We start from the raw sequence: 26892 nt of genomic DNA on the forward strand, positions 1-26892 counted from the left end.
CCTCCGGTCCGTAGTGCGACTTCCTCTTTGCTCTTCTTTGTCTCTTTTTGTTAAGTCAATACCTTTGTTGTCAGTTTGGCGTAGAAGGCTGGAATCTGAGCGTCTGTGGGCCTCTCCGGATTCTAGGGTTGTCCTCCCAATCCTGTCATGGTTTATTATCGCTGTTCCGCCTGTGCTTTTTTGAGGCTGGAGAGTCAACGTTTTTAGAGTCACTAATTAGGTTTTTTGGTGAGGGTTGCTGACAGACGACCCTGGTTGGTGATACATGTAGCGTGATATTCATAAAGTTGTCGTCCATCAGGAAGTCATCGACTGTGATCGGGGAGTTTCGTTCAAGGCCCTGTGAGGGCTTCCGCGATTGCTGTGGGCTCTGCATGGGCGACTGGGTTGTGTCAGGATTCTCAGTGGATTATTTCGTAGGGGCTGTCCTTCCAATGCCAGAAAAACCCCCTTTTCTCGTTGTTAGATCAGTTTGATCTATCGCTTTCCCTGGTCCTAGGACGTTCTTGAAGTTCAAGTCTTTTATAGCTTTTGCTGGAGATTCCACAAGGATGATAGCCTGGCTTGGTTGAACCAAGTTTTGCGAGGGCCCCGCTTTATACCCCTTCTGTTGCGTACAGAATTTTTGGTCACCTTGCTGGTGTCCTATGAATGTAAAAAGCAGAATTTGGTCACTCTTCTTTATTTAGCTGGTTTTATTTATTTATTTATTCATTCATTAGGGTCGAGAAGGTTTGCAGTAGGAAGACTTTTCAGCCACTTAACGTGACGTTTGCAGGTTTTCTTTAAGCAGGTTTGGGTCTTTTTGCGTGGCAAAGTCTATTGGGTCTTAAGTACGGATTGATAGATGTGGGGGTTCCAATGTGGGTTGAATGAATCGAGTTGGAGCAGACAAAATGTTATACAGATCGCTGTCAGCTTTTTCTTTGGCTGTAATATAGCCCTCCAGGTAGGTCAATTTAGTATGAGTCATAGCAATTAGCGTAGTTTGGTCCTTCAGTGTGTCGTTTATGGCCTCATACAGTTTTCCGAAGGGGGCAAGCGCAATTGTTATGGCTGACATCAATGTTGTCAAGTCGGGGGTTTTTTGACGGGAGTGTCTTTCGGCACTGCATCAGCTGTTTCTCCAGCCCTGCTTTTTCTTCGGGGGGGTGGCTTGTAGAGAATCGTGAAGGTGAAGCACATGAGGGGGCATCTTCAGAGACCGATGGTCGTGGGATGAGGTAATGGAGGAAGCCTCTGGAACAAGGTGGGATTTCGATGGCGTCGGATGCGTTGGCACAATCTCTTCCAAGACCGGTAAATCTGTCAGCTACAGCATTATAAGGTTATTTAAGGGGCCTCTCGAGGCAGGCCCTTTGATGGGGGATGTCTGCTCCAGATTTTCAGCATCCGTAGGTTTTACTGCAGGGGGAGTCGATGCTGCGTTGGAAGAGGCTTTAGCTGACAATTCCCGGGCCCCCTGAAGTTCTTCTAAGGATTTGTTGGAGGTATTCATTTGGATCGGAAGAGGGATGGTAATAGGGTGCCTTGGAGGAGAATCTGCTGGTAACAGAGGGACTTTCATGAGAGGTTACTGGTAGAAAACCCTTGTTTGGGATAAAAAGATGTTTTACCTGCTTTTGGCCCAACTAGAAGGATTGAAGTGGCATCCAGAATCTCTGCATCAGTCAGTTCTGCCAACGCATCATATTTTCTTTTGCCTTGTCTGGCAAAGTAGTCTTTCAGAGAATTACATATTGATGCTTTTGAAAGAAGCTTCGCTGAAGGTTTCCTTTGTTTAAGGACTGGCTGACTTGCTAGTATTTTTTTTTTTCTTTTTTAGAGGTGTGAATTGTTTGCTTTACCCACGTTTTTGATTTTGTTTTTTAACTAGGGTGTTTGTAGAGGGTTAGAAAAAGGAGCAGAAAAGTCATTGTGCTTTAATGCCGAGGCTGGTTCTTCCTGAACATATTCTTCTGAGCAGAGTGCAATCTCTGCTCTTCCTCCGACACGGGGAGAGCCCCCGCCTCCGGAGATCTCCAAGGCCCTGCCTCCAAACGGAAGCAGAGCCTCGCTCTCAGCCGCATGCACCAGAGCCTGCACCTCCCTTTGCTCTGATGCGAGCGGGCCGAGATGCACGCCCCGCCTGCTCTCCTGGAGCCGCGGGGAGGGTGGAAAAGTCGTCCACCATGCCTGGAGGGGGGGAAGTGGGGGTCTGCCCAGCCATGCGGCCCCGGTGGCCTGGACACAAATCTCTCGCCCGCAGCTGTGGCCAAGGTAGGAAACTGCTCACTGGTAGTGCCTTTTTTTTTTTTCTTTCTTTCTGCGGGGGAGAGCCCTCTGCACCCAGATACCCTGCAGCCATGTCCCTCGTGGTCCACCCTTCGGTGGGCTGCACTGGGGGACTGCCAGAATCGGGTCGCTCAGGCTCATACATGGATTCCGTCCGTGGTTTCAGAGGCAATGTTGTGGTTTAATAACATTTCTTCCGAAAATTTTGAAACTTCTTCTACTAGGTTCTGTTGAACACTCCTCTGGTGAATGTACGATTGGACTTTGGTCTTGTTTGTGCTGTTTGGAGCATGTGCGGCTTCAGTTGAATAGCAATGTCTTTGCAAGGCCCCGACACCGATACAAGGCGGGCTCTCGGGGCGGGTCTAGCCGGGGCTGCAAAAGCAGCAACTTGTCTTGGGAAGCCTTGCCTCGAACTTCACAACCAGCGCCTCTCCTTGTTGTGCTGCCATGGGGTGACGACATATAAGTCTCTTCGGAGCTGCGTGCCTCCATTCAAGGGGAGTCTGCCAGCCCTGGAATGGACTGCAACAGACTGCGCTACCTCTGCAGCTAACTCCGCGGCTTCTAGCAGTATTTATGGGTCCTCCCACAAATTACAGGAACAGTAGAGAGATTCTGGGTCTCAGCAGAGTAGAATGGAGTGGACTGCAACAGACTGCGCTACCTCTGTAGCTATCTCCGCCATTTTCATTATGTCTTTGCCCACTAAATGCCAGTATAAAAACATTTTCATGCAAACTGTGCCCATACATTTCAATACTGAGTGCGGCCTGTGTCAATATATACAACAGTGTTAAAACAACGTACTCGTGTTTGCTTTGCCAATAATTTCAGCAATGATACCATAAGAAAACATTCATGCTGGCTCTGCCAGTATATGCCACCATCCCCACTTAAGAACATACCCCTGTTGGCCTTGCCCTTAATGCCAACAAAAATCTAATGTCCAAGTAAGAAAAAAACTGTTCTTGCTTCACAATTGCACCTCCCCATTTATGAACATTCATATTGACTTTGCTCTTAAAACCAATACAGCATGCATTGCCATGGTATGGAAACATTTCTTGCTGGCTGCGAAATGCCACTCACCCATGTAAGAAGAACAAACATCATGTTAGTTTTGCCCTCAACACAAGTCCAACATGCCATGCTGTAGTGATGAGGTAGTAATAGAATGAACGTGTTGGTAGCTTAGAGCTTCTGAAGGAGACTGGAGTGAGAAGCAGTTGCCCTGCTTAGGGAGAAGGCAGAGTAGTGTCTGTGGGGATATTGAAGATACCTGCTTGTTCAATAAAAGAAAACGGAATCCTACCCGTGTGGATCGCACCCTTCATTTGGCGACGAGTGGCTGGAGGACTCAAGTTATAGCGAGCAGGTGTTACTGGTCAGAGACGGAGACATGGTGTTCTGAGGAAAGGACCTTAGAATGTGCTGCAATGTGCTACCAGGAAAAGCACGGCAAGGTATCCGTGATTGGAGGAAAGGACCTTATAACATGCTGCCACCTTGCCTATATTCAGTTGCGATAGTTATTTTTCCTCTTCATCTCCATGTCAATACTGCTGTAAAATTGTGATACAGAATACAGTACACACTGAAGTAAACACAAATAATACTACAAGTGGGAACCATGCAAGGAGTTACTGTACATCCACCACAACCTTTTCTGGGCATGCCTGGTGAACATTCATTTCCATGGATGTAGTGGAGAGAATAATGGGTGAACTATATTGGAACAGTTAAAATTGAAAATGTCACACCAGCAACAAATTAAATGCTATTATACTCCTTAGGTCCAAAGGGACACTGAATTTTCAGAGGATTACACCCTTTATGATCGGGGGAAGGAGAAGGAACCATCGAATATGAGCTGGCAATGAGATGCCTGGATATATTACTATCCTGAAACCAATGTTGCTGTAAATAGATAATATTTTTATTCAAGAAAGCAGGAGATTGATGAATCGGTGGATGACTATGTGAGTGGTCTCAAAAAGTTAGTGTTGATGTGCAATTTTGGGAGTGGTTTAACGCGAGATGACATTATAAGGGATCAGATTATAATCCATATGAACAGTAGTATTCTACAAGAGTGTTTATGGGCGTGTGGTGATCCTCCATGGGAAGCAACTGTAGAGATTGCCAAGAAGGTGATACACTACACAATTTATTCCAATGCAATTAATCAAAAGGATAAGACTTGCAGAAATTGAAATCATTTGCTATAGTCGAATCAAGAGGTGAAAGCAACATCTTTTGGGTATCTAAAGAGAATAGAGCCATTGTGAGTAAAAATAAAGAGGACTGGAAAGGTACACACTCTGACGATGCTGGGGAGCAGAGCATGACATTTTCTGGTGGAAGATGCTATCGCTGTGCGAAAAAGGGACATTATGCCAATTCAAAAAATTGTCCTGCTTTTAATGAAATTTGTTCAAGTTGAGGGCTGAGGTAATTTTGGAAATGTATGCAGACATAAAAAAACAAGGCAGCAGAGTAAGCTGGGTGCAGAAAGATGAAGAGGAAAGGGAAGAGCAGGATGGGGAAATAGTTACTATAGTGCAAAGGACAAAGGGCACCGAAGAGCATATTCAAAATAGATGGTGTATACTCAGAGTTGATATTGGACAGTTTATCTCCATATACAATTATTACACAGGATACATGGATGAAGCTCTGTAAACAGGGTTCTAAACTTGAATTAGAACAAATTGATATTAAAGATCCAGGTGAGTTTGAGGGTTCTGTGATTAAAATTATCGTTTATAGAATGGCCTTAATTGAATTCAAAGGGAGATTGGCAGAAGTGAAGGTGCATGTGGCTAAAAAGGGAGTGAATGTTTTGGGCTGGGAAGACCAGGCCAAACTTAAAATTAAATTGAATCCGTTAGGGGGCGCTGTTTCGTGACACAGTGATGGCTGCCTGATCGCAGAGCTCTGGACTGGGAGACCGCTTCGTGTTAAAAATACCCTGAACCACGCAGCAGAACTTTATTTCTCCAGCATGGGGTCTGGCATGGATTCACATGCTCATGAATATTCCCCGTTGTCAGGCTGGGAATCCTCGGTAAAGAAAAAAATCTGTATCAGTTTCTGATCTGTCTTTCTTAGTAGTAACCAATCACTGGTCTCTGGGTCATACTGCCCCCAGCCAATGACTGCCCTCTCCCTAAACCCCGCCCCTGGCAGCCATCCTCAGATTTTTACTGCACGTTCAAGTGTTGGGAGTCCTCGTGCTATAGCTCTCGAGCTTTTACTTGGTTTTACGTATTTTTTATTTTTTTCGGTCAATCGAGCCTCAAGCTCCACCGTTTTTACTTCCGATCAACGGGGTCCCGTTTCAGAATTTTCTACGCCCCTCAAGGGCAAAGTTTTCGTCGAGTTATGCTTCTCGGAGGATTCCATAAGTTTGAGGCCTACCTCGTGGACATGGCCCAGGAGAAAGGAAGCTCGACACCCGGATCCAGGCTGTTAGGGAACTGCCGTGGATGCGGATTACAGAATGTGTTCAAGGAGGACGAGCATTTGAGATGCCTCTACTGCCTTCACAGAGACAAAACGCACGTGGAGAAGGACTGTGCGTTTTGCATGAACATGACGGATCGGACTACGAGGGATCGTCGGACCCATCTCGCCAGCTGGCTGGAAAGAAAGAGCCCAGCAGGTGAGAAGAAGTCCGAGCGGTCTTCTAAGTCCTGTGAGTGCACTCCGGCGACGGGGGCCCAACAGCAGGCAAAGCACTGCGAGTCCGCAGGCACCGGGAGCGCCGAACGGTCAGGCTCCTCGGCTGCCAGGCAGGGCACACCTTCACCGGCGCCGTCAACCACGAGCCAATGCTCTGGCTCGGGGAAGAGAAAGTCAGAGAACCCTGCTAAGCTTCTGGAGAGGCCCAGTTCGATCTCGAAGGAACCAGCCGAGGGGGAGCGAGGCGGTGACCCTCCCCCCAAGGTGAAGGCCTAAAGCGCACCCAAGGTGGTGAAGGCCTTGATTCACCCTCTACCGAGGTAGTCGTGACGGCCCTGGCTACCCCAGTGGAGCCACAGAGTTTCCTTGCTACAGCGGAGGGAATCCTCTTCAGCCCATTGAGAAGACCCCAGTGGAAAAAGAGTGGGGGGGCGGGCGGTGGCCGTTACGGACACAGCCTCCGAGGAGGAGTTGGTGGAAGTCGTGGAGGGCCTCAACAGGAAGTTTGGTGAGGCCCCATCCGGCAGGAGGAATCCCGACGAGTAGGACGAAGAAAGTGACGGTGGCGCCGACAAGGCTCCCGTGGAGGAGGAGCAACCATCGCCCCCGTTGCAACCCGAGCCATAAGACAACAAGGTAGCCATTTTGATGGCAATCCAAACCTTATGCACGGTGATACGGACGAGATTGCCCCTATCCCCAATGGATGACCCAGCGGAACCTGGCCCATCGGGAAGCCCTCCAAACAAGAGGAGAGTTCCTCCACCCCCACCCTTCCAGCCCTCACAGCCTTCTCAGCTGTTGTCTCCTTCTCCTTCCCCTATCCCTGGGGATGACACGGGAACAGATACGGCCACAACGGGGATGGATGACGACGGTGGTGATGACTGGACGGACCTCCCACCACCACCACCTCCTCGGGCCCCCCCCGTCCGATGAAATTGGCTCCTTCCACGCCATGATTGCCAGGGCATCAGAGCTTTTCCAGCTCTGCCCCGAAGAGCAAAAGGAAGGATTCCTCTACCAGCGGCGCAAGGCCAAAAGGAAGACTGTCCTCGCGGTGCCGTTGCTGGATGACATCTGGGACGAGGGATTTGTTCTTCTGAAGAACCCGTCCACGGCACCTGCCAAGAGGGACCGGTACGAGAAGACGTACCGGGTTCCCGAGACCGCCCCCTTGTGCCTTAGAGCACAACCGACCCCGGATTTGGTCGTCTCGGCGGCAGCCAAGAAGAAAGCAGGGGGGGGGGCGTCTGCCTCAACTTCTACTTACTCACCGGACGGCGAGGGAAAGAAACTGGATGCCATGGGACGACGAGTCCTCTTGTTGGCGGCGAAGACGATTAAGGCGGCCAATGCCCTAGCTATTGTGGCCCGCTACAACAGGGAGTTGTGGTACAAGATCACCCCCCTGTTGGACTTCCTACCAGACAAGAGGGCAGAGGCCCTGGTGATCCTACAGGAAGGTGAGGTGGTGTTGGACCATGCCATAACGGTAGCCACAGACATTGCCAACACTGGTTTCCGCCAGTTGGGCAACAGCGTTTGCCTTCGGCGGGGGTGGCTCAAGGCGACGGATTTCCGCCAAGACGTGCAAGCCAGGGTTTTGGACATGCCCTTTGACAGGAACAATCTGTTTGGAAAGACAGTGGATGAGTCACTGCAGGCCATCAAGATCGACAAGGAGACGGCTCTGGCTTTGGGGGTTCTGCAGCAACGACGGCTGCCCTTTCGGAACTCCGGAGGCAAGCAAGGTGCTTCCAAAGGATTCGGCAGCGACTTCTCGACATACCGTCAGGCGGCCTGCTCCTAGTTGGAGGAAGCCTACAGGGGACGAGGCAAGTCAGGTGGATCTCGCCTTCGTTGCCAGGGAGGCCAAGGCGGCAAGGCCGCTGCCAAGCAAGATTGAATCGGCCGTTGCGTCGGGCCCCCACTGGTGGAGGCCGGCTGATGAAGTTCGTCAGCACATGGGAGTCCATCTCCACCGACCATTGGGTGCTGGATGCCCCGGCCCACGGGCACACTCTCAAATTTCTAAAGAAGTGTCCCCGCTTTCCTCCCATGGCCAGGAAGGAAAACCACATCCCTCAACTGCTGCTAGAGGTAAGGGCGATGGTCAAGAAAGGAGCCATCAAGCTCGTTCCGAGGAGGCTCCGGGGCACCGGAGTATACTCAAGATACTTCCTCGTCAGAAAGAAGACGGGAGGATGGCGTCCCATCCTGGACCTGCGTCGACTAAACAAATACATCAAGGCACAAAATTCCGGATGGTCACCCTCCAGCACGTGCTGGGCCAGCTGGAGGAAGGCGACTTCCTATCGTCATTGGATTTGGAGGATGCGTACTTTCACATCCCCATTCTAAAAGGACACCGAAAGTTTCTCAGGTTCGTGGTCCAAGGACGGCACTACCAGTTCAATCCAAATGGGAGGGCCTTGAAGTCGGCGCCCAGGGTATTCACAAAGTGCCTAGCACTGGTGGCGGCGCAGCTGCTCCTGCAGGAGATCCACATCTACCCCTACCTGGACGATTCGCTCATCCGCGCAAGGACAAGGGAACTCGCCGTCGAACACACAGCGAAGACCGTCCGGCAGCTCACGGACCTGGGATTCTCCATCTTCCCCAAATCCCACCTGGTCCCGTCGCAGGTCGCACTGTTTCTGGGAGCCAAGCTCGACACAGTAACACGATTGGCCTCCCCATCGGAGGAAAGGTTGAAGGCCATCCTGGGCAAGGTGCAGCGTCTGCTGGCCACGGACTTTGCCAGGGTGAGGTCCATCAAGTCCCGTCTCGGAATGATATCCTCGTGCATCTATCTGGTGCGCCTGTGCAGGCTTCAGATGCGTCCCCTACAGGAGTTCTCGACGCCCGTTGAATGCAAGCGGCGGGCAGCTTCGAGGACAGGATCTCGCTCAACGAGGTTTTCCACCAAGCAATCCGATGGTGGGGCACCTGCGCGCATCTCGCGGCGGGCACTGACTTTCAGACCCCAGCACACCAGGTGACGGTGACGACGGATGCCTCCCTGGAGGGGTGGGGAGCGCACACCGGAGATCTTCACGCGAGAGGCCTTTGGCTCCCGTAGGAGAGGCCACTCCACATCAACATACTGGAGCTCCGAGCAGTGTTCTGGGCCCTCAGGTCGTTCCTCCTGTCCCTCAAGGACAAGGTGGTGAGGATCTTCACCGACAACACCACCACGATTTTCTACATCCGGAAGCAGGGAGGAACCAGATCCCCAGCCCTATCCAAGGAAGCCCAGGATCTGTGGCATTGGGCCATTGCCCAGGGGATGTTTCTGGTGCCTTTTCATCTAGCAGTGATAAAAAACACCATCGTCGGCTCACTCAGCAGAGAGCTGCGCTCGTGCCACTAGTGGGAACTACGCCAGGCTCAAGTGGATCTACTCTTCCAGCGATGGGGCAAACCCCAGATCGAACTGTTCGCGACGGCAACGAACTCCCAAGTGCCAGAGGTTCACCAGCAGGTTTCCCCAGCCGAGGAGCATGGGCGATGCTTTCTCGTTCCCCTGGGAAGGCCTGTTCCTGTATGCGTTCCCGCCGTTGCTGCTCCGACTCGTCAACCAGCTTAAGAGGTCCCAGTGCAGGATGATCCTCGTCGCACCAGCGTGGCAGAGACAGATCTGGTTCCCAGACCTTCTGGACTTGTCAGCATCCCCACCAGTCAAACTGTCGACGGACGCAGATCTTCTCTCCAGAGAGGGAGGCACCATCCTTCATCACGACCCGGAGTCACTGAACTTGCAGGCCTGGCTCCTGCAGCACTAGAGTTTGGAGGGTACGATATCCCGGCGGACTGCAAGGAGGTTCTTGCAAAGGCCAGGGCGTCCTCAACTCTCAAGTGCTACAGACACAAGTGGAAGAGGTTCTCTGTCTGGTGCCATGCACAGAAGATTAACCCTCTACGGATTACGGCTCCTCAGGTGCTACCGTACCTAGTGTCGCTGGCCAAGGCGGGACTAGCGCATGCTTCCATCAAGATACACCTGGCAGCGATTTCCCGATACACCAGAACTACAGGACGGCCATCCCTGTGGTCTCATCGCCTGGTGAAGGAATTTATGAAATGACTATTCCGTTGTTCCCGCCGGTGAAGGCCCCGGCGTGGGAGCTCAACGTGGTGCTGACTAGGCTCATGGGGCTGCCATTCGAACCTCTGCATTCGGCACCGTTGAAGTTCCTGTCTTGGAAGACAGCATTTCTTGTGGCCATCACCTCCGCACGACGAGTGGGAGATTTCCAGGCCCTATCATGCAAGCCTCCATACTTGACTTTTCACGAGACGAGGGTGGTGCTGAGGACGCACTCCTCCTTTACGCCCAAGGTGCCGTCGGACTTCCATCTCAACGAGCCCTTGATGTTACCAGTTTTCTTCCCGTCGCCTTCGTCGCCGGCTGCGAGGACTTTGCACTCGCTGGATGTAGCTAGAACGCTGAAGTTCTGCGTGGACCGCACAAAGAGTTTTCGGACGATGTCACAGCTGTTGTGAACTTTGGACCTCTGAACCAAGGGAAGGCTCTCTCGAAGGCTTCCATTTCCAGATGGCTCTCCGGATGCATCATGCACTGTCACCGGTTGGCAAACCGACCGTTGCCCGGCCGTCCGAGAGCCCATTCGACCAGAGCGATCGCTGCTACCACGGCGTTCTTGTCTGGTGTGCACCTGCTGGACATCTGCAGGGCTGCTACGTGGAGGTTGGCACACACCTTCACAAGATTCTACTGCGTCGACCGGGATTTCAGGGAGTCCAGATTCGGCCAAGCAGTGCTGCGCAACCTGTTTGCCTGAAGGTGGGCCTGATGAGGATTTAAGAGTTGCTTAATGTTGAGTTTATATGATGCTTAATATTGAGCCTTTGCCACCTCCTGTGGTTGTGCATGTGTTTACTGCTATCTATTCTTATATTCATGAGCATGTGAATCCATGCCAGACCCCATGCTGGAGAAGGAACAAGTTACTTACCTGTAACTATTGTTCTCCATCATGGGTCTGGCATGGATTCACATGCGAACCCTCCCTCCTACCCCTCTGCGGCTCTTCACTTGGTCATACTGCCACTTTACGTGCTACCAAATCTGAGGATGGCTGCCAGGGGCGGGGCTTAGGGAGAGGGCAGTCATTGGCTGGGGGCAGTATGACCCAGAGACCAGTGATTGGTTACTACTAAGAAAGACAGATCAGAAACGAAACTGATACTGATTTTTTTTTTCTTTACCAAGGATTCCCAGCCTGACGACGGGGAATATTCATGAGCATGTGAATCCATGCCAGACCCATGCTGGAGAACAACAGTTACAGGTAAGTAACTTGTTCGTTAATCACTGTGGCCGCTGTGGGAACATCCTTGCCACACTCCTACTGACTTACAGGCAGGAAATCCCCTGAGAGCAGAGAGACCGCTGCAGAGGAGACCGGCGCGGTGTTCCGCTGGCTCGCCCCTGCTCCTCCTCCATCTACTGTGCGCTGCGGCGCTCTTGGGCTTTCGTGGGGCAGGGGCGACTCGGTCCCGGAAAGGTGCCGAGCGGCCATCCTTTGTCTGGGTGCTCTCTACAGCCCCCCCCCTGTGCTGCGCTGGATTGGGGGCTCCAGGAGCTGCTGAGAGGGTCCCCCGGGGGTTAGCCCCCCCCAATCCTTAAAAGAAAAAAAAGACATGATCCTCATACACCACGGATTCCCTTACTTCGTGGGCGGAGACATCGCGGAGGAATCGCAGCCCCCCCGTTGGCCCCACACTGTTGCACTGGGCGCCTGGCCCCCCTGCTGCCCGCCTCCGCGGATCCATGCCACAAGACCACAAAAATACGGTAAGAGTCCCGGGGGGAGTTGTGGGGCCCCTGTGGGTCGTGCCTGCATTGCTGTGGCTCTGGGCCCCTGTGGCCGCAGGGGGCTCACTTATCTCCCTCCTCCCCTGTGGGCTCAATAGGGGACTAGAGGTTGACTGTCACCCTGATCCAGGATACCGAGGGGAACTCTCGACTTGGACACTCTACGGGGCCCTTTTCAATGGCCATAGACTGGACTCTCAAACTCTTGGGAGCTCCCCCTCCTCCCCGTTCGCTCATATGGACAGTTGTGGCTGGCCTTCCCGGGTGGCACTGCGCTAGGCCCCCCCTTCACACGCAGCCCACCCCTGCCCTAGTAATCAGGGCACAACGATTGTGTCCTGGGCCCAGTCTGTGGCACTGGCCTGTCCACACCCCCGGCACCTGGACGGCACGCGGCTGGCCCCCCAGACACCACCCCAAATAGGCAATTGTGGGCTGTACCCTCCTTTGAATGACCCTCCCCCCCCCCCCCACCCGCTGCTACTGGCTCCACAAGGAATTGATGAAGCTAGTACACCAGAACCAGTGGCGCATCCATATGCTGACGAGGCTGGGATATGAACTCTGCTGGGACAACTCAATAACCCTTATACAGCGCTGAGATACATTCTTCATTCCTTGGGACCCTAACCATTAATAGGGTCCAGAACTGATCACCAGCACCCATCCTGCATGCGGCTGCCCTCCCCCCGCCGCCCCACACACTGGTAAAACGCCTTCTACGCTGTGTATCCTCTAAGTGATCCCCCGCCACCACTTCCACAGGCGCAGATTTACTGAATTGCGATGCCGTCATCTGAACGAACCCGTAGAGGGTCAGAGCTAGGGGATAATAGCTGCTGGCCACTCTCACAGGTCCCTAGAGGGGTCAAGATCATAGCCAGACCAGCAGGGTCCCACACAGCTCAGCTTAAAGACAGACCCGTACAATTGGCTTCTCAGATAACCCCACTTCAGCAACAGTGGTAACCAGAGCTCCAATACCTTTGTCCATCCAGGCATACCAATACTCCTTGAACCCCTCCTGCACTAACACCATGACCAAAGGAGCTGGAGCAGGGAAAAAGCAGAGTTCACTCAATATGTTTGCAAAAACACCAGCCAAACTGGCGGTCGAGAACCTGGAGGAGACACCCACCACCTCAACCTCTCTGGCACATGATGACTCGCAGAAGATGCTGGAGTATATTCGTGAGGGGTTCGCCATATTACATACCAAACTTGACGACCTGAATGGAACCATCTCCTCCATAAAAGCTCATATTGAAAAGACTGACGGCCGTGTGGCCGAGATTGAAACAAGGGTGGGGGTCGCTGCGGATGACTTGGGCTCCTTGCGGGCTGCGGTTTCCACACTCTCAAATCGGATGCTAGCAGTCGAAAGGAAGAATGACGATCTTGAATATCGCTCGAGACGTAACAACTTACCCGAAGACAATATCAATGAGCCCATGGAGGACTTTGTGGAACGCATTGTTCTAACTCTCCTGGATAAGCCGAAACTCTCTCCGCAATTCGCAGTTGAAAGAGCCCACCGTACCATAACTGCGAAGCCCAGACCGGGCGCTCCTCCACGTCCCATCAGAGCCAGAATCTTAAACTTTCGGGACCGCGATGCCCTCTTGAGTGCTGCTGGGCCTAAGGGGGAGCTGCTCTTTGGGGCAGCAAGGATTCCTCTTTACCCAGATTTTTCCGTCGCTGTGCAGCAGGAGTGCAAAATCTTCATGGCTGTAAAAAGACTGAGACTTGGGAGTCAAATACTCTATGCTATTTCCTGCAAAGCTTAGAATTGAACATTTGAATCAAACATTCTTTTTCACGTTACCGGAAGAAGCTTCGAAATTTATTGATGAGCATTTCTCTGGCTAATTCCTCACCATTGTCGTCTCACTGTGTTTTTGCTCTGTTGTGTCCAATTAGGCCTTCACTAGTAACAGGCCTCTATATAGTCTTGTGCATGGTTGCGGCTTGCTCCGCAAGGTTACATCTGTAATCGGTTTTGTTTCTTGTTTGTTCTACTGATCCTTTATTACGTGGTCCTCATCGGTCACGCAGGTTTACTGTGCTTAGGAACACTAAAATCCTTATACACTCCCAGTCTGGAGTAGTATCGCCAGGCCAGCTCTCAGACCCCCAGGCGTAGATGCCATTGACCTGGTGGTTGTTGAGGTTATGTTGGGTTTTCATTCCTCTGGTTGGAGGAGGGATGTGGGGGAGGGGGAGGAGGGAGGGGAGGTATGTTAAAAAAGACTTGACGACCACAGGAGATGTCACGTATGCTGCGACACTGGGGTGCGACCATATTGGCAATGTGGTGAATCCACCCAGGTCGGAAGGGGGGGGGAGGGAGAGTGGGATGTTATGTTAAAGTCTTGACAACCACCAGAGATGCCACACATACCACAGTAGTACATTACAGGCACATAGATAGGGTAACACACCTGCCCAGGCCGAGATGGCATTGGCCACTACTAACTCATGGAGAAAAACTCAAACAACTCCCCCGCACCAATGGTGGATAGCAGCTTAACTTTCATGAGCTGGAATGTAAGTGGTCTGGGTAACCACAAAAAGATGCGACAGATACAACTCTATGCTGAGCGCTAAGGGGTTAAAATCTTATGCCTACAAGAGACCCACGCCCACTCGGAACAATGCGAAAGATTTGCTAAACAGTGGGGACCCTAGCGGTACTACACTAATTGCTCCACTCAGTCGGGGTGCCCTTACTTTAATACATAGGAACCTCAAGTTCTCTTGCCGCAATTCACAGATAGACCCGCTTGGGAGATATATACTCCTTATCGGCAATCTGCAAAATCAGGAGGTAGCCATCTTGAATATATATGGCCCGAATATTGATGACCCCGAATTCTACCTGCACCTGGCCTCTGTCCTGGAAAGTTACCCCCTGGTCCCGATCATATGGGGTGGCAACGTCAACACGATATTAGATGTCATGGACAGATCGGGCTCCAGACCTCGCCAACTCTCCAGGGCAGCCCACACGATTCTCACAATTCTCCCTCGACTAGCTGTGGTGGACGCTTGGCACCTTATGTACCCTGACTCGCGCACATACTCCTACTATTCCTCAGTCCACGACTCACATTCTAGAATAGACAGATGGCTCTTATCAGACATATTGATCAGGTCCCTGTCCCATCTGGCTATCCTCCCTAGAACGCTATCAGATCATTCTCCAGTGATTATCTCATTGAACTGGGGCCAACACTATGACAAAACGAGATAATGGAGAATGAGGCCCCATGCCCTCCTTGACCAGGCCTTCACCGCCGAACTCGATTCTTCCATTGAAGAATTCTTTGAGATCAACACAGACTCAGTACCATCACAAGCCACCCTCTGGGAATCCTTTGAAGCTTATACTAGGGGTATCGCCATTTCCAAAGGGAGCAGCATCCTGAAAGGTATCCGGGTGAATATCGCGGATAGCGAATCGTCCCTAGCTAACCTAGAGACCCTATATGCCCAGGATCACTCCCCCGACACACTAGCATCACTGGGATCAGAGCTGGACAGGTTCCGCGGCCTTGCAGAACGAGGGAAGTTCCTGGATGGCCCTCAGTCGGTGAGGAATTATGGGGAAGGAGAGGGCCAGGCCGCTTGCTAGCCAGATTGATACGTCGTGAATTTGGAGCCCCCAACATACCAGCAATAGAAAGGTCCGATGGTACACTAGCTACCTCACCACAAGACATCAACTCAGAATTTCTATCATTTTATATCTCCCTGTATTCGAAAGTCGACGGCCCCCATATCTCGGAAATCGACGCAGATCTGGAAAGCCTCCCTCTCGGTCCTGTACACTGATGCCATCATCTCCCTGGCGAGACCCTTCACTGCCGAAGAACTCACAGAAGCCATTGAGTCACTGGCGTCGGGGAAAAGCCCCTGGGCCGGATGGCCTCCCCATGGACTTTTATAAATATTATAAATCTCACCTGGTTCTGCATATACTGGCCCTATAGGAGGAGGCATGCGAAAGTCATACTCCCTTGTCCCCCCTCTCGCCGAGAGGCAATGATAAGTCCTTCTCAAACCCGCAAACCCCCCCACCCAATGTGGCTCATACCGGCCCCTCTCGCTAATTAACTGCGACGTAAAAATATACGCCAAACTACTGGCCAACCGACTGGCTTCATTTGTGCCCCACATTATTCACCCTGACCAGGCGGGATTTGTCCCAGCTAGGTCCACATCCATGAACCTAAGAAGACTCTTCAATGTGATTAGTAGCATCAATCCTAAGGCACAGGCTTAGACATGCAGAAGGCATTCGACTCAGTGTCATGGGAATATTTGTGGCGTGTCCTTGAAAAATGCAAGTTTGGCCCCAACTTTCGAACCTGGGTCAGGCTCCTTTACACCGGCCCATCAGCCAGGGACCGCACTGAGGACAGGTGCTCCACCCCCTTCCATATAGCCAGAGGGACACAACAGGGATGCCCTTTTTCCCCGCTAATATTCGCCATAGCCATGGAACCCTTTGCGGACATGATGCGCCAGTCACACTCCCACAGAGGCTTGCACACAGCGGGCCAGGCCGATATTGTCTCATTATACGCGGTTGATGCCCTACTTTACATCCGCTCCCCAGAAACCAATCTTGTCCCAATTCTGAACGATGTAGCCCGATGTGGACACATACCTGGGTTGGAGGTAAACTGTTCTAAGTCGATCTTATTTCCGCTCACAGACTCCACGCAACCACCTTCTGATCGAAGCGGATTCACTTGGTCTCAATCCAACATCACTTACCTGGGGGTGGCAGTTTCCCGGCACACTGAGAAGTTGCACGTCGACAAGTACCAGAATTACCTCACAAACCTGGCCACTAAAACTGCTTGCTGGACTAGACTCCCCATTTCCTTAGCAGGTAGAATCAGAATACTTAAAATGGCAGTGCTACCTCAACTCCTCTACCGATTCACCAACCTTCCTTTATGGCCAGGCGATGAATTCTTCAAGTCGCTATGCCGCATAACCAACACCTTTCTTTGGTACTCCAGAGCAGTCCACCTCAAACTAAGATCACACTCTTCCCCCCCCCCCCCCAAGGTTAAAGAGTTAGGTGGGTTTGGCGCCCCCGACTTTATCAGGTACTGGGTGGTAGCCCAATCCCAATTTGCTTCCCATTGGTTCAACACCATAGATCCCCCTCCTCATGTCCGGCTGGAGAAACTAACGGTTAGCGAACGAGCGATTGGTTTCCTCATCCACAAACCCGTCCCACCTGACCCCGATTCAGCAGACCCGTTGTTAGTACAACCTTGGCACTCACCAAGATCTGGTCAATGGTTGCTACACCTCAACCATTCCACAGGGACCTCCCTCTCTGGAATTTCTTCCCTGATGTTGCTGGGCTGTGGCAGGCTTCCTGACACACTGCGATGCCTATGAACAGGGCAACTTTCTTGAGTGGACATACCTCCCTCTCTTTCCCTCAGGCGGAAGCCCTCAGCATGGCTACAATACTCCTCTCTTCGGAAGAATCTTAACACTAGATACCACAACTTCCCCACACTGCCACCTGACGATCCCATAATTGCAGAACTCTGCTCCTTCGACTCCTTCATAGGGAAGGTGTCAAGACTTTACAGCCTGCTACAGACTAGAGCTGTCACCACCTTTACCAAACTAAGACTTGAATGGAAGGAGGATCTCGGGGTCGAGATTACCAATGAACGCTGGTCCCGAATGTGTGCTCGTACCCAGGATGTGTCCTATAACTCTAGGTTTAAATTACTACAATTTAAAGTGTTGCACAGATATCACCACACGCCAACTAGACTGCACCATATGTTCCACGAATTCTCTCCCAGCTGCCCCAGATGTGGCGCCGACAAAGCTTCCTACATTCATATGATCTGGCATTGCCCACACCTGACTCAGTACTGGACCGAAATATGCTCCACACGGTCTGACATACTAGAGCACACTATAGACCCTTCCCCAATGCGCTGTCTCTTCCACAACTTTCCCCAGCTGAGACGTGACTCTAAGAAGTTAGCGGGTCTCTGCATGGTGCTGGCTGTACGTTGCATACTGATGTGCTGGCTTCGTCCTAGAGCGCCCACGTACACACAGTGGCTCAGGACAGTCACCTGGGTGCATGATACCGAGGAGGCCTGGGGTGCCTTGCAACATCCCCACTCGAGGCCAAGGGACATCTGGCGTCAGTTCCATAGCTACATGTCTGCCTTGACCTCAAACTCAGATTCTGAATCCTCCCTCCCTTCCCGGTCCCCTCAATAATGCCGTCCTGTGAATTGTCTCCTTTATTCCTGATTACAATACACCCTCTATAATTCAACCCTTGTGATCTGCACGAAATCTTAACACTGTACTGTAAAGTTTCCATTTTGTAAAGTGTAATTTGATGTCGCTCTGCGTCCATCTCTGTTCTTCTGTGTGTTGTCAAATAAAGTTTAAAAAAAAGTCATTGAATCCTGGGATTGAGTAACCAGTGTCAATTGTGGTGATTGAAAATGAAATCGGAGAATATGTGAAAGGAATGAAAAAAATATTGTTTCCTAGTTTATTTAAAGTTGAAATAGGGAAACCTAAGGGATATTATCAGAAGATGGAACTCAAGGAGAGTGTCAAGCCTATGTCGCATGCTGTGAGACATATACCCATAGCGTTAAGAGATGATAAGGAAAAAACGTAATTGACTTAGAGGTAGAAGCATCAGAATGGATTTTTCCAATAGTTGTAGCTAATAAACCGAATGGTAAGGGAAGAATTTGTATGGATCTGACAGTCAAATAAGGCAAGTGTGGTAAAAATATCTGTTGGTGGCGATATCTGAAATGTTGAATTTAATAGCTAACGCTGATCCATTTTCCACAATTTGTCTGTGGCATATCATCAAATCCAGTTACATTGATAGTCCAAAAAGTACACCACGTTTAGAATTCCATTCAGCATGTATTGTTATGTGAGGATGCAGTTTGGTATGGTATCACCGGCAGCCATATTTCAACGGGTAATGTTGCACATGTTTGGGGAGATGCCTGGACTGCAAGTGTTCTGGGGTGATATTCTAATTTATGGCCTAGCAGCACAATAGCTTAATGAAACACTGTGGGATGGTGTTGAAGGATTTAGAAGAAAAGAGACTTGCTGTGGAGCATAATAAATGCAAATTTGGCATGCCAGAGGTTGATTATTTGGGTCACACCTTGCCTATGGGTGGATATAGACTGAGGATGAAAGCTGTGAAGACAATAGAGGAAGCTCCTTGTCCCGGTAATAAAGAGGAATTGCATTTTCTTTCTGGGTTTGGCAGAGTATTACAATAGATTAATTTTCGGAGATTGCAGAAATGACTTTGCCTTTAGTAGAACTCATTAAAAAAGAACTGCTCAATTTGAGTGGGTGGAGAACCACGAACAGGCTTAAGAGATGGAGAAGCATAATAGAAGCACTGTTCGGATGTTTTGTTGCTAGAAGGAAAACTATCATTGCAGTTGCTGCAATATATAAGGGCTTGGGTGAGGTGCTATCTCAGAAAGATGGAGATGGACAAAGAATAATGTTTGCATCAAGAGCAGTGACTGATAGCAAAACATTTTCAGTTATAAAAAGGACTTTTTTTTTTTTTTAGCTTTTTGGGGCACAGAATATTTTAGGCAATATGTTTGGGGAGAGGAATTTGTGGTCGGATCATAAACCGTTAGAAGTTATGATGGTGTGAGGAATTTCAAAGGCAACTCCAAGGATTGCCAGGTTAGGACTGAGGTTAATGAAATGCAATATTGTGAGGTGGAGTATTAGCCAAGAAGGAAAAATTGTTTAGCAGATTTTGTCTAGGATGCCATTACCGGCGGGTAGTGCAAGAAGTAGAGGAATAGGAGTGTGGAATTGTGGAAGCATTCAGAAGAGATGAGTGGGAAAATAATTGTGAAGTAGATGAACTGCTGAATAATGTGGAGGAATGGATTATCAACGGGTTGCCAGAGAAGGACAAATTGGAGGAAAAAGGGGTATTTTATGGTTAAGGAAGAGTTATCTGTTGAAAAAGGGAGTTTTATGAGGGGGAGGAGGGTCTAAGGTGATACCTCCTGCAAAAGTAAGAGGACAGATTGTCCAATTGGCACATGAAGGTCATCCCAGAGTTACTATAACCAAAACAAAGGCAAGTGTGAGAAATTGGTGGGCGGCAATGGACACACAAGTGGAGAAGATATTGACTGTGTGCACCTTTTGCAAACCGTGATGGTAACCAACAAACTACCATTCAATCCCCTTCCTGTGCCAACGGGACCGTAGATGGAATTAAGAATTGATATTCTGAGTCCTTATGAGGGATCAGGGCAAGTGAACAGGTTTTTGTTGGTAATGGTAGATGGGTATTCACGTTGGACGGAGGTTGCAGTTGTGGATATATTGACTTCAAGGAAGGTTGTTGCAGAGGAAGTGGAGGACCTCGGGGGCTCCCTATGGCAAACTGGCCTGCTGCTTGTTCCAAACGCTGTATAAACTTACTGTCCTCTCTAAGAAGAGAGCCTACATCCAAGCCCGTGTCTCCGTGGCATCCAACAACTTGGCCGAACTTTTCAAAATCTGCAAGGAGCTGGCCAATCGTGCTGCCGGCTCTAGCTCTCATGTTCCCTCACAGGCCCACTGCACGGTCTTGGCCTCTTCTTTCACTACTAAAACTCAGGACATCCTGTCCACCCGTCTTCCTCTACCTCCCCCGCTACCTCTTCCTTCTCCTCTACCACTACTGGCCTGTCTGAGGCAGTCGCTCTTCCTCCTTGCTCCTCCTTTCCCCTGTTCACCCCCGACGATGTTTCTAGACCAGTCCGATCTCTGAAAGTCATCAAAGCAGGTTCTCCCCTACTCATCCAGAACTTTCAATGACCAGATAGACACCCTTGCTCAAGCCTTGGCCGATTTCTGCAATCGCTCCTTTGCCACTGGAACTTCCCCATAAGAACTCTCTTGTGCGCCCCTTCTAAAGAAGTCCTTAGCTGATCCTTCCTCTCCGGCTAACTATCGCCCGATCTCCATCACGCCTTACCTGGGCAAACTCTTCAAACAGCTGGCCATCTCCCAGCTTAATCTACATACTGAATCTGTTGGTTGCCTCCTTGACCACGAGTCTGGCTTCAGAGCTACCAGAAACACAAACTGCTCTCCTGAACACCCGTGAAGACTTGCTCTCCAATCTGACTCTAGTAGTCTCCCTTCTGTCCTCATTCTAATTGATTTATCCTCTGCTTTTGAAACGGTCAACCTTGCCATCCTGCTCAATCTTCTCTAGGACAACTTTGGTATTACTGATCAGTAGGCCTGGCAGACCTCCTTTCTCACCAACCGACCCTCTCGGGTCCAACTGGGGTCTTTCCTCTCTTCTATTTGCTCTCTACTTGTTGTGTTCCCCAGGGGTCTAACCTCTCTCCCTGGCTCTTCAACCACTACCTGGCACATGTTGCCCACTGCATCACTAGTTTCTGCTCCAATTTTCAATGTTATGCGGATGACACTCTGCTCTATTTCAGGCTCCCCTCAGTCATCTCTGCTTCTCTCATACCAGACTGTATTGCTGCAATTCAGGATTGGTGTGCCGCCAATGATCTCTGCCTTAATGCCAGTAAGACTGAGATCCTCCTCATTGGGACACCCGCTTCCTCCTTTCCTCACTCTCTGGCCACCCACTCTGTGCTCTCTTCCTGCTCCTTCCTGTGAGGTTAAGAACTTTGGTGTGATCTTCGACTCCACCCTCCTTCTCTCCTCATCTGACGTCTCTAAGAAGTCAAACTATCAGCTGCACCTCCTCAGAGGGATTATTCCTTTTCTCACTTTCCCCCAGATGCTCACTGTCTCCAGAGCTCTGGTCCTCTCTAGGATGGACTATAGCAACAGCCTCTTTCTTAATATTCCTGCCTCTACTCTTTGACCTTTACAACGTATCCAGAACAGGACTGCAAGACTTGTCCTTGGCCTCCAGCCCAGGGATCGTATCTCTCCAGCTCTGAAATCACTTCACTGGCTGCCCGTGGCTGCTAGAATCAACCTCAAGACCCTTTGCATTATCCACAAGGCTTTCTGGGGCCTGGGACCGCTCTACCTCAAACTTTCTCTTCCAAAACATCTTCCTTCTCGATCTGGGCTCATCCACCTCCAACTCTACGAGGGTCAGACGCTTCTCCAGGCAGAGAGTTGGGGGCCAATCTATCTCCTCAGTTGGGGCTTCCCTCTGGAACAGCCTCCCTGCCTCTCTTAAACTTGAGCATAATGACCCAGTTCTGGAAGCAACTCCACACCTTCCTTTTCGCTTCTGCTTTCTCTCTTCCTCTCCCCTGCTGATGCACCTGACCTCTCCGCTCACTGGTCACCTGGTCACCCTCTGAACTCGGGGGCCCAGGCTCCTGCATGCCCAGTTGCCCTTGCACTGCCTCCGGGCTCCCCAGCACTTTAAGGGTCTATCTGCAACCCTACAGTCCCATCTCTCTGCACCATGAGCCACCCGCTGGCTGCACTTGTGAGTTAACTGCCCTGGCCCCTTCTCCTCCCCACCTGGCACTTCTCCCCTTCCCCACACTTGCGCGATCTGAATGGCACAAGGCCTAGTAAGATCATTATTTTCTCCTCCCTTGTGTCCCCCCTCCTTGTCTTGTCGCGCCTAGAAACACTTGTGTACAGGCGCGTTATAAATGCCACATCATATCATTTCTTGAATAAAACGCTGTTGACAGATGCATGAACTTGACATACATTTTCATGTTTAATGAAAAGTGACTTGGCAATTAAATATAAATGAAGCGGTTGGTATTGGGTACAAACCCCTTTCATAATACCCAAATGAACAGAGGCCTGGACATCATTGTGATATGTCCAATAGTATATCATTTTCAAAAGGGATTTCCCAAATATTTTAAAAGAACAATCTTAAAGGGAACTTGGATGATAGCCCAAGGGACTCCGTCTCTTACCCTTTTTAAAAATTAGCAACTGCTTAGCCCAAGAATTGGGAAATCTTGGAAAACTTTTATCATCAGATTAAGCATTTTGCACAATTATGCATGCTTGTCTTGTTTCCAAGTTGCAGGGGTATGCCATGCAGTATGTGCTTGTCACTCATATAGGGATACATCTGCATCTTATGGATTGCTCCATTACTGTAACCCACCCAATATTCGTTGAAGTTAGCTGTTGCGTAAACACTTAAAACTGTCAACCCTCATTTCGACAAATTCTAGAGTCTGGGTTCAGAATGTTCCTCATTGGTCACACAGTAATGATGCCTAATGCAGTAAACGTAGGAGCCTGCCATTTTGCGAGCTGCATTCCTACAACCATCTGTGGGGTTCAGTCAAAATGAACACACTTCACTGTTATGAATTGTTTTTGCTCCCAAAAGGAAGGAGGGAAATGATTAAGTTTAGAAAAATGTTACACATGGAGTAGGCAACCAGACAATTATATAGTGTGCAAACATTTGCATATGTGAAATCTCTATTTCATAAGCAAATGTTATTACTGAGGCTTGAAGCTTGTGGCTAAGCTGCTGTGCTGATGTTCACACAGTGCGAATGATAATTCTATAGACTTTTGTTTCACTTCTGATTCCTAGGGGGAAAGGAGATTCCCCGGAAGCCCGGGCTCTGGCCAAGCAAATCGCTACCTCGCTGCAGAATCTGCAGTCCAAGACCAATCGAGCTGTGGCCAACAGCCGACCTGCCAAGGCTGCTGTAAACCTGGAGGGCAAGATCGAGCAGGCTCAGCGATGGATAGACAACCCCAGCGTTGAGGACCGCGGTGTAGGTGAGACTCTAAAAATGTTTATGGGTTTCTTATAAGATGGCATTTTCAAAGTATGCGTTACATTCTCACATGCAGGGGGGGGTAAGAGTTTTCAGCAGTAGTGTATAGCGTGATGTGCATGGAAAATGTGCTTTGCTGTTTTATTTTTTGTTTTTGTTTTTTTTAGCAATTTTTCATTTGATTCCATTAAAGGAACTGAGCTTTTCTTCCTGTAAAGACGGTGCATGTGGTATTCAGAGATGAGAAAGCGTTGTACCTATTTTTCATTTGCTAGAGAGCAAAGTGGCAAGTAAGCCTCTGGCACTATTACCATACACATATATAAATCAATCAATGGGGGTAAGGGAGTTCTGCACAACACTTACACTTTACCTTTGAGATAGTATAGCAACAGTTGGCACAAACAAAAGCAATACTTTTAATAACTGTGTAGTAAAGCCAGCGAAGAGTTAGAAAAACAGATTCAAACCCAGTAAACACAGGTAAGTAGTCAAGTAAATAAATATATTAAGAACACTCATGAGCAATTTTAGAATTAGATCCCCAACATGGCCTAGTGCCCCAGAGTCTCGCTCCACAAGTTAAACTGTTCAGGCAGGGTTCCTGTTGGATTGGACTATACAATGCCAGTGGTGGTTGTCTCTGCTCCTATGGTGTAGAACTGCTACTTAACTTCCTTTTCCCTAACCCCGTAGCTCTGCCCTGTTATTGCTTAAGGGGGAACTTCTGAACTTACCTGGAACTCCACTAAAGTAACTGTGTGGGTACTTAAGTGCTTCTGGATGGACATTTTTCCTTTGTCTCCCTTGGGTGCAGGGAGTCTTAGCCCAAAGACAGGAATTTTGCCTTTTGATTTTGTATTTAAGTCTTGTATGCTGTTAGGGAGAATTCTCTGTTTAGGCTGAATTTCCTAACCTAGTGAGTCCCCCAGCAGCTTTGCTGGATTTTTGGGGTTTATTTTTTTCTCCTGCCAAGAGTGAGACTCTCTTACCCTCACCCTTGGACATAATTTGAGTGTGTTACTTTGAATCTAGATGTGTTTAATGGGCTATGGGGTCTTTTACTCCATAGGGCTTCATGTGTTTTTGTGATGTGTGTTACACAGCACCCTCAGTGCAGTAACACAGGGGTGTCATAGTGACCCCGCAGTATAGACTCCATACCCTGGGACTGACTGTCTCCCAGGGCATGTAAAGTCACCATTGACTTTACTAGTCTTAAATTCTGAACAGAACCAGTACAAACCATCATATTGTGGACGTACTGGCTGGGGCAATTCAATTGCCCCAGGGTCTGTTAGTCGAGGGGGCACGTCTCCGTCCCCCATGATCGAGTTTTGGCTGGTGGCAGTGGATACTACTTTTTATATTCAACCGCGAATATTTTCCTATGGGATTTACCATTGTTTTAGGCTACTATCTTTATTTAATTATTTACGGTAGCCTCGAACATACCGCCGGTTTATTTAATTAATATTAATTCTCCGGTTGGTATTTTTTGCCAAAACTTGATTCTAAAATGGCGTTTTTGTTCTCTTCTGTGACTCCAACCCAAGTCGAGCCCTTTGTTCCACTTTTGGCGGGCTTCTCCACAGAAGCCCTCCAAAGTGGTACCACTCTGTCTGGGGTACTTAGGAGGGGTGGAGGGGGGATTTAGGCACCCTGGACTGAGTTGCCAAGGCAACTCAAGTCCCACTCCGTCCTGATTGGCCCAAGTGGTGAGCCGGCCGGCTCACCACTTAGCATGTTTGAGTGACAGCTAGGCTGAATGGGGGTTTTCTGCATAAAAGCAGGGCTTTGGGGACTGGAACTTCAGAAGTCGCCACTGGACCTAAGAATCCGACGAGGGAGAAGCTGAGCCGACCTGCCACGACGCCACCACCGGTGGAGCCCTGCTGGACCGTCTCGCCACTTTTTCCAACGACAGAGAAGATCTCCCGCCGGAGAGTCTTCTTCCTTTGACTGGTGGGGATAACCAGTTTCACCGTCTTTTCGCCTTCCCGACGTACCTCGTGGCCGCCTTGCCTGTGCCAAGCACCCCGGCAACCGGGATACCACGTTTTACCATGACCGCGAACAAAAGTTACGACCTTTAACCGGAAAACTCTGCGGCTGGTTTCTTCCCTGGCAGTGCAACGACCTTCATCTTTCCTCCAAGTCGAAATCTTTTCTTCCCCTGGACGACGACGCAACTTGCACCCACTGCCAGGAACAACTGCCACCGCTGGAGGATCCTTCCCACTTAAGGTACCGTGTCCCGCCTGGCTTCCCTTGCTACCGACTGTATGGGTAGATTTAGCCCCCGCCTTTCGAACCTGAGTAAGCCTGGGACACCCTGGCTAAACTTTCCTGAGCCTCTCAACTCTTTTTTTTTTAACTCTCTGCAAGACTTTCTAAGCCTAGTGTAACTGTGAGATCTTGGGTGCATTTGTGCTCTGCTCTCTAAGAGTGGGCCCAGCCTTTGGACTTTGGCTCACCAGTGACTTTTGCTCTTCTGCCTTGCTAACAGTGTTCCTGAATCTTAGAGTGGTGTACCTTTCCATATTCTGTCTTTTTCCCTCCCTTTCTCACAAACTTATTGGAGTGCCATCTAGTTAAGCGCTCGCCTCTGTATGAAAATAAGTGGTGTTTTACTGTGACTTATCTGATAAGGAAAAAGGGGTGTATATATTACGATAGTAACTGTTTAGAATATTTTAAAACAAGAGTGCTGGAGTGTTTCAAACAGTGTGTTTTTAAATAAATAATTATATACTTTTATACCAAAGCTCTGGTCAGTGTTTGCTTGTATTATTGTGTCTGAGTGCCTATTGTGTATACTTTGCATACTGCCTAACTCTTCTTGAGAGAAGTCTGACTGCTCAGCCACAGCTACCAGGTAAATCTGGGTGGTACAGACTGCTACCAAGTGGGTTTACTGCCAACACCTGTAGTCTTACATCTTTTGCAGTGTTCCCTAAGGGAACTGCACAGGTTTCTGCCTAACATATGCCACTCTTGACAATGTGAAATGTCTTGTTATATTGTATTACTGTAACGTTTTACTGCATCTATTTTTCCTAGGTGTATAATTTGATGGTACCATCACCTTGAATGTATTCTAACTTTTGGTGCCTTTTGACTGTGCATTCATAAGTGTTTTTCTCGTGTGTGTGTGTGTGTGTGTGTGTGTGTGTGTGTGTGTGTATCTGCTTAGAATCGCATGATCTGCACAGGCAGACATCTAGTGGTTGGTGCAGAGTATTACATGACTTGTGACGTTAAGAGCATGTGTGTAATACTATCCCT

General features: G+C 49.6%; 1 protein-coding gene across 2 annotated transcripts in view; it reads left to right on the top strand.

Annotated features, from left to right (window-relative positions):
• Nucleotides 1–26892, top strand: part of VCL (vinculin) — a 751821-nt gene that overhangs the window by 426889 nt on the left and 298040 nt on the right. For both annotated transcript variants that reach the window (XM_069610959.1, XM_069610960.1), the window contains exon 11: nt 23415–23605. In XM_069610959.1, the coding sequence (XP_069467060.1) occupies nt 23415–23605 (191 nt within the window). The remainder of the gene's footprint in view (nt 1–23414; nt 23606–26892) is intronic.

This window comes from Ambystoma mexicanum, chromosome 8, assembly GCF_040938575.1.
Source record: "Ambystoma mexicanum isolate Mex_15411 chromosome 8, UKY_AmexF1_1, whole genome shotgun sequence".
Lineage (NCBI taxonomy): Eukaryota > Metazoa > Chordata > Amphibia > Caudata > Ambystomatidae > Ambystoma > Ambystoma mexicanum.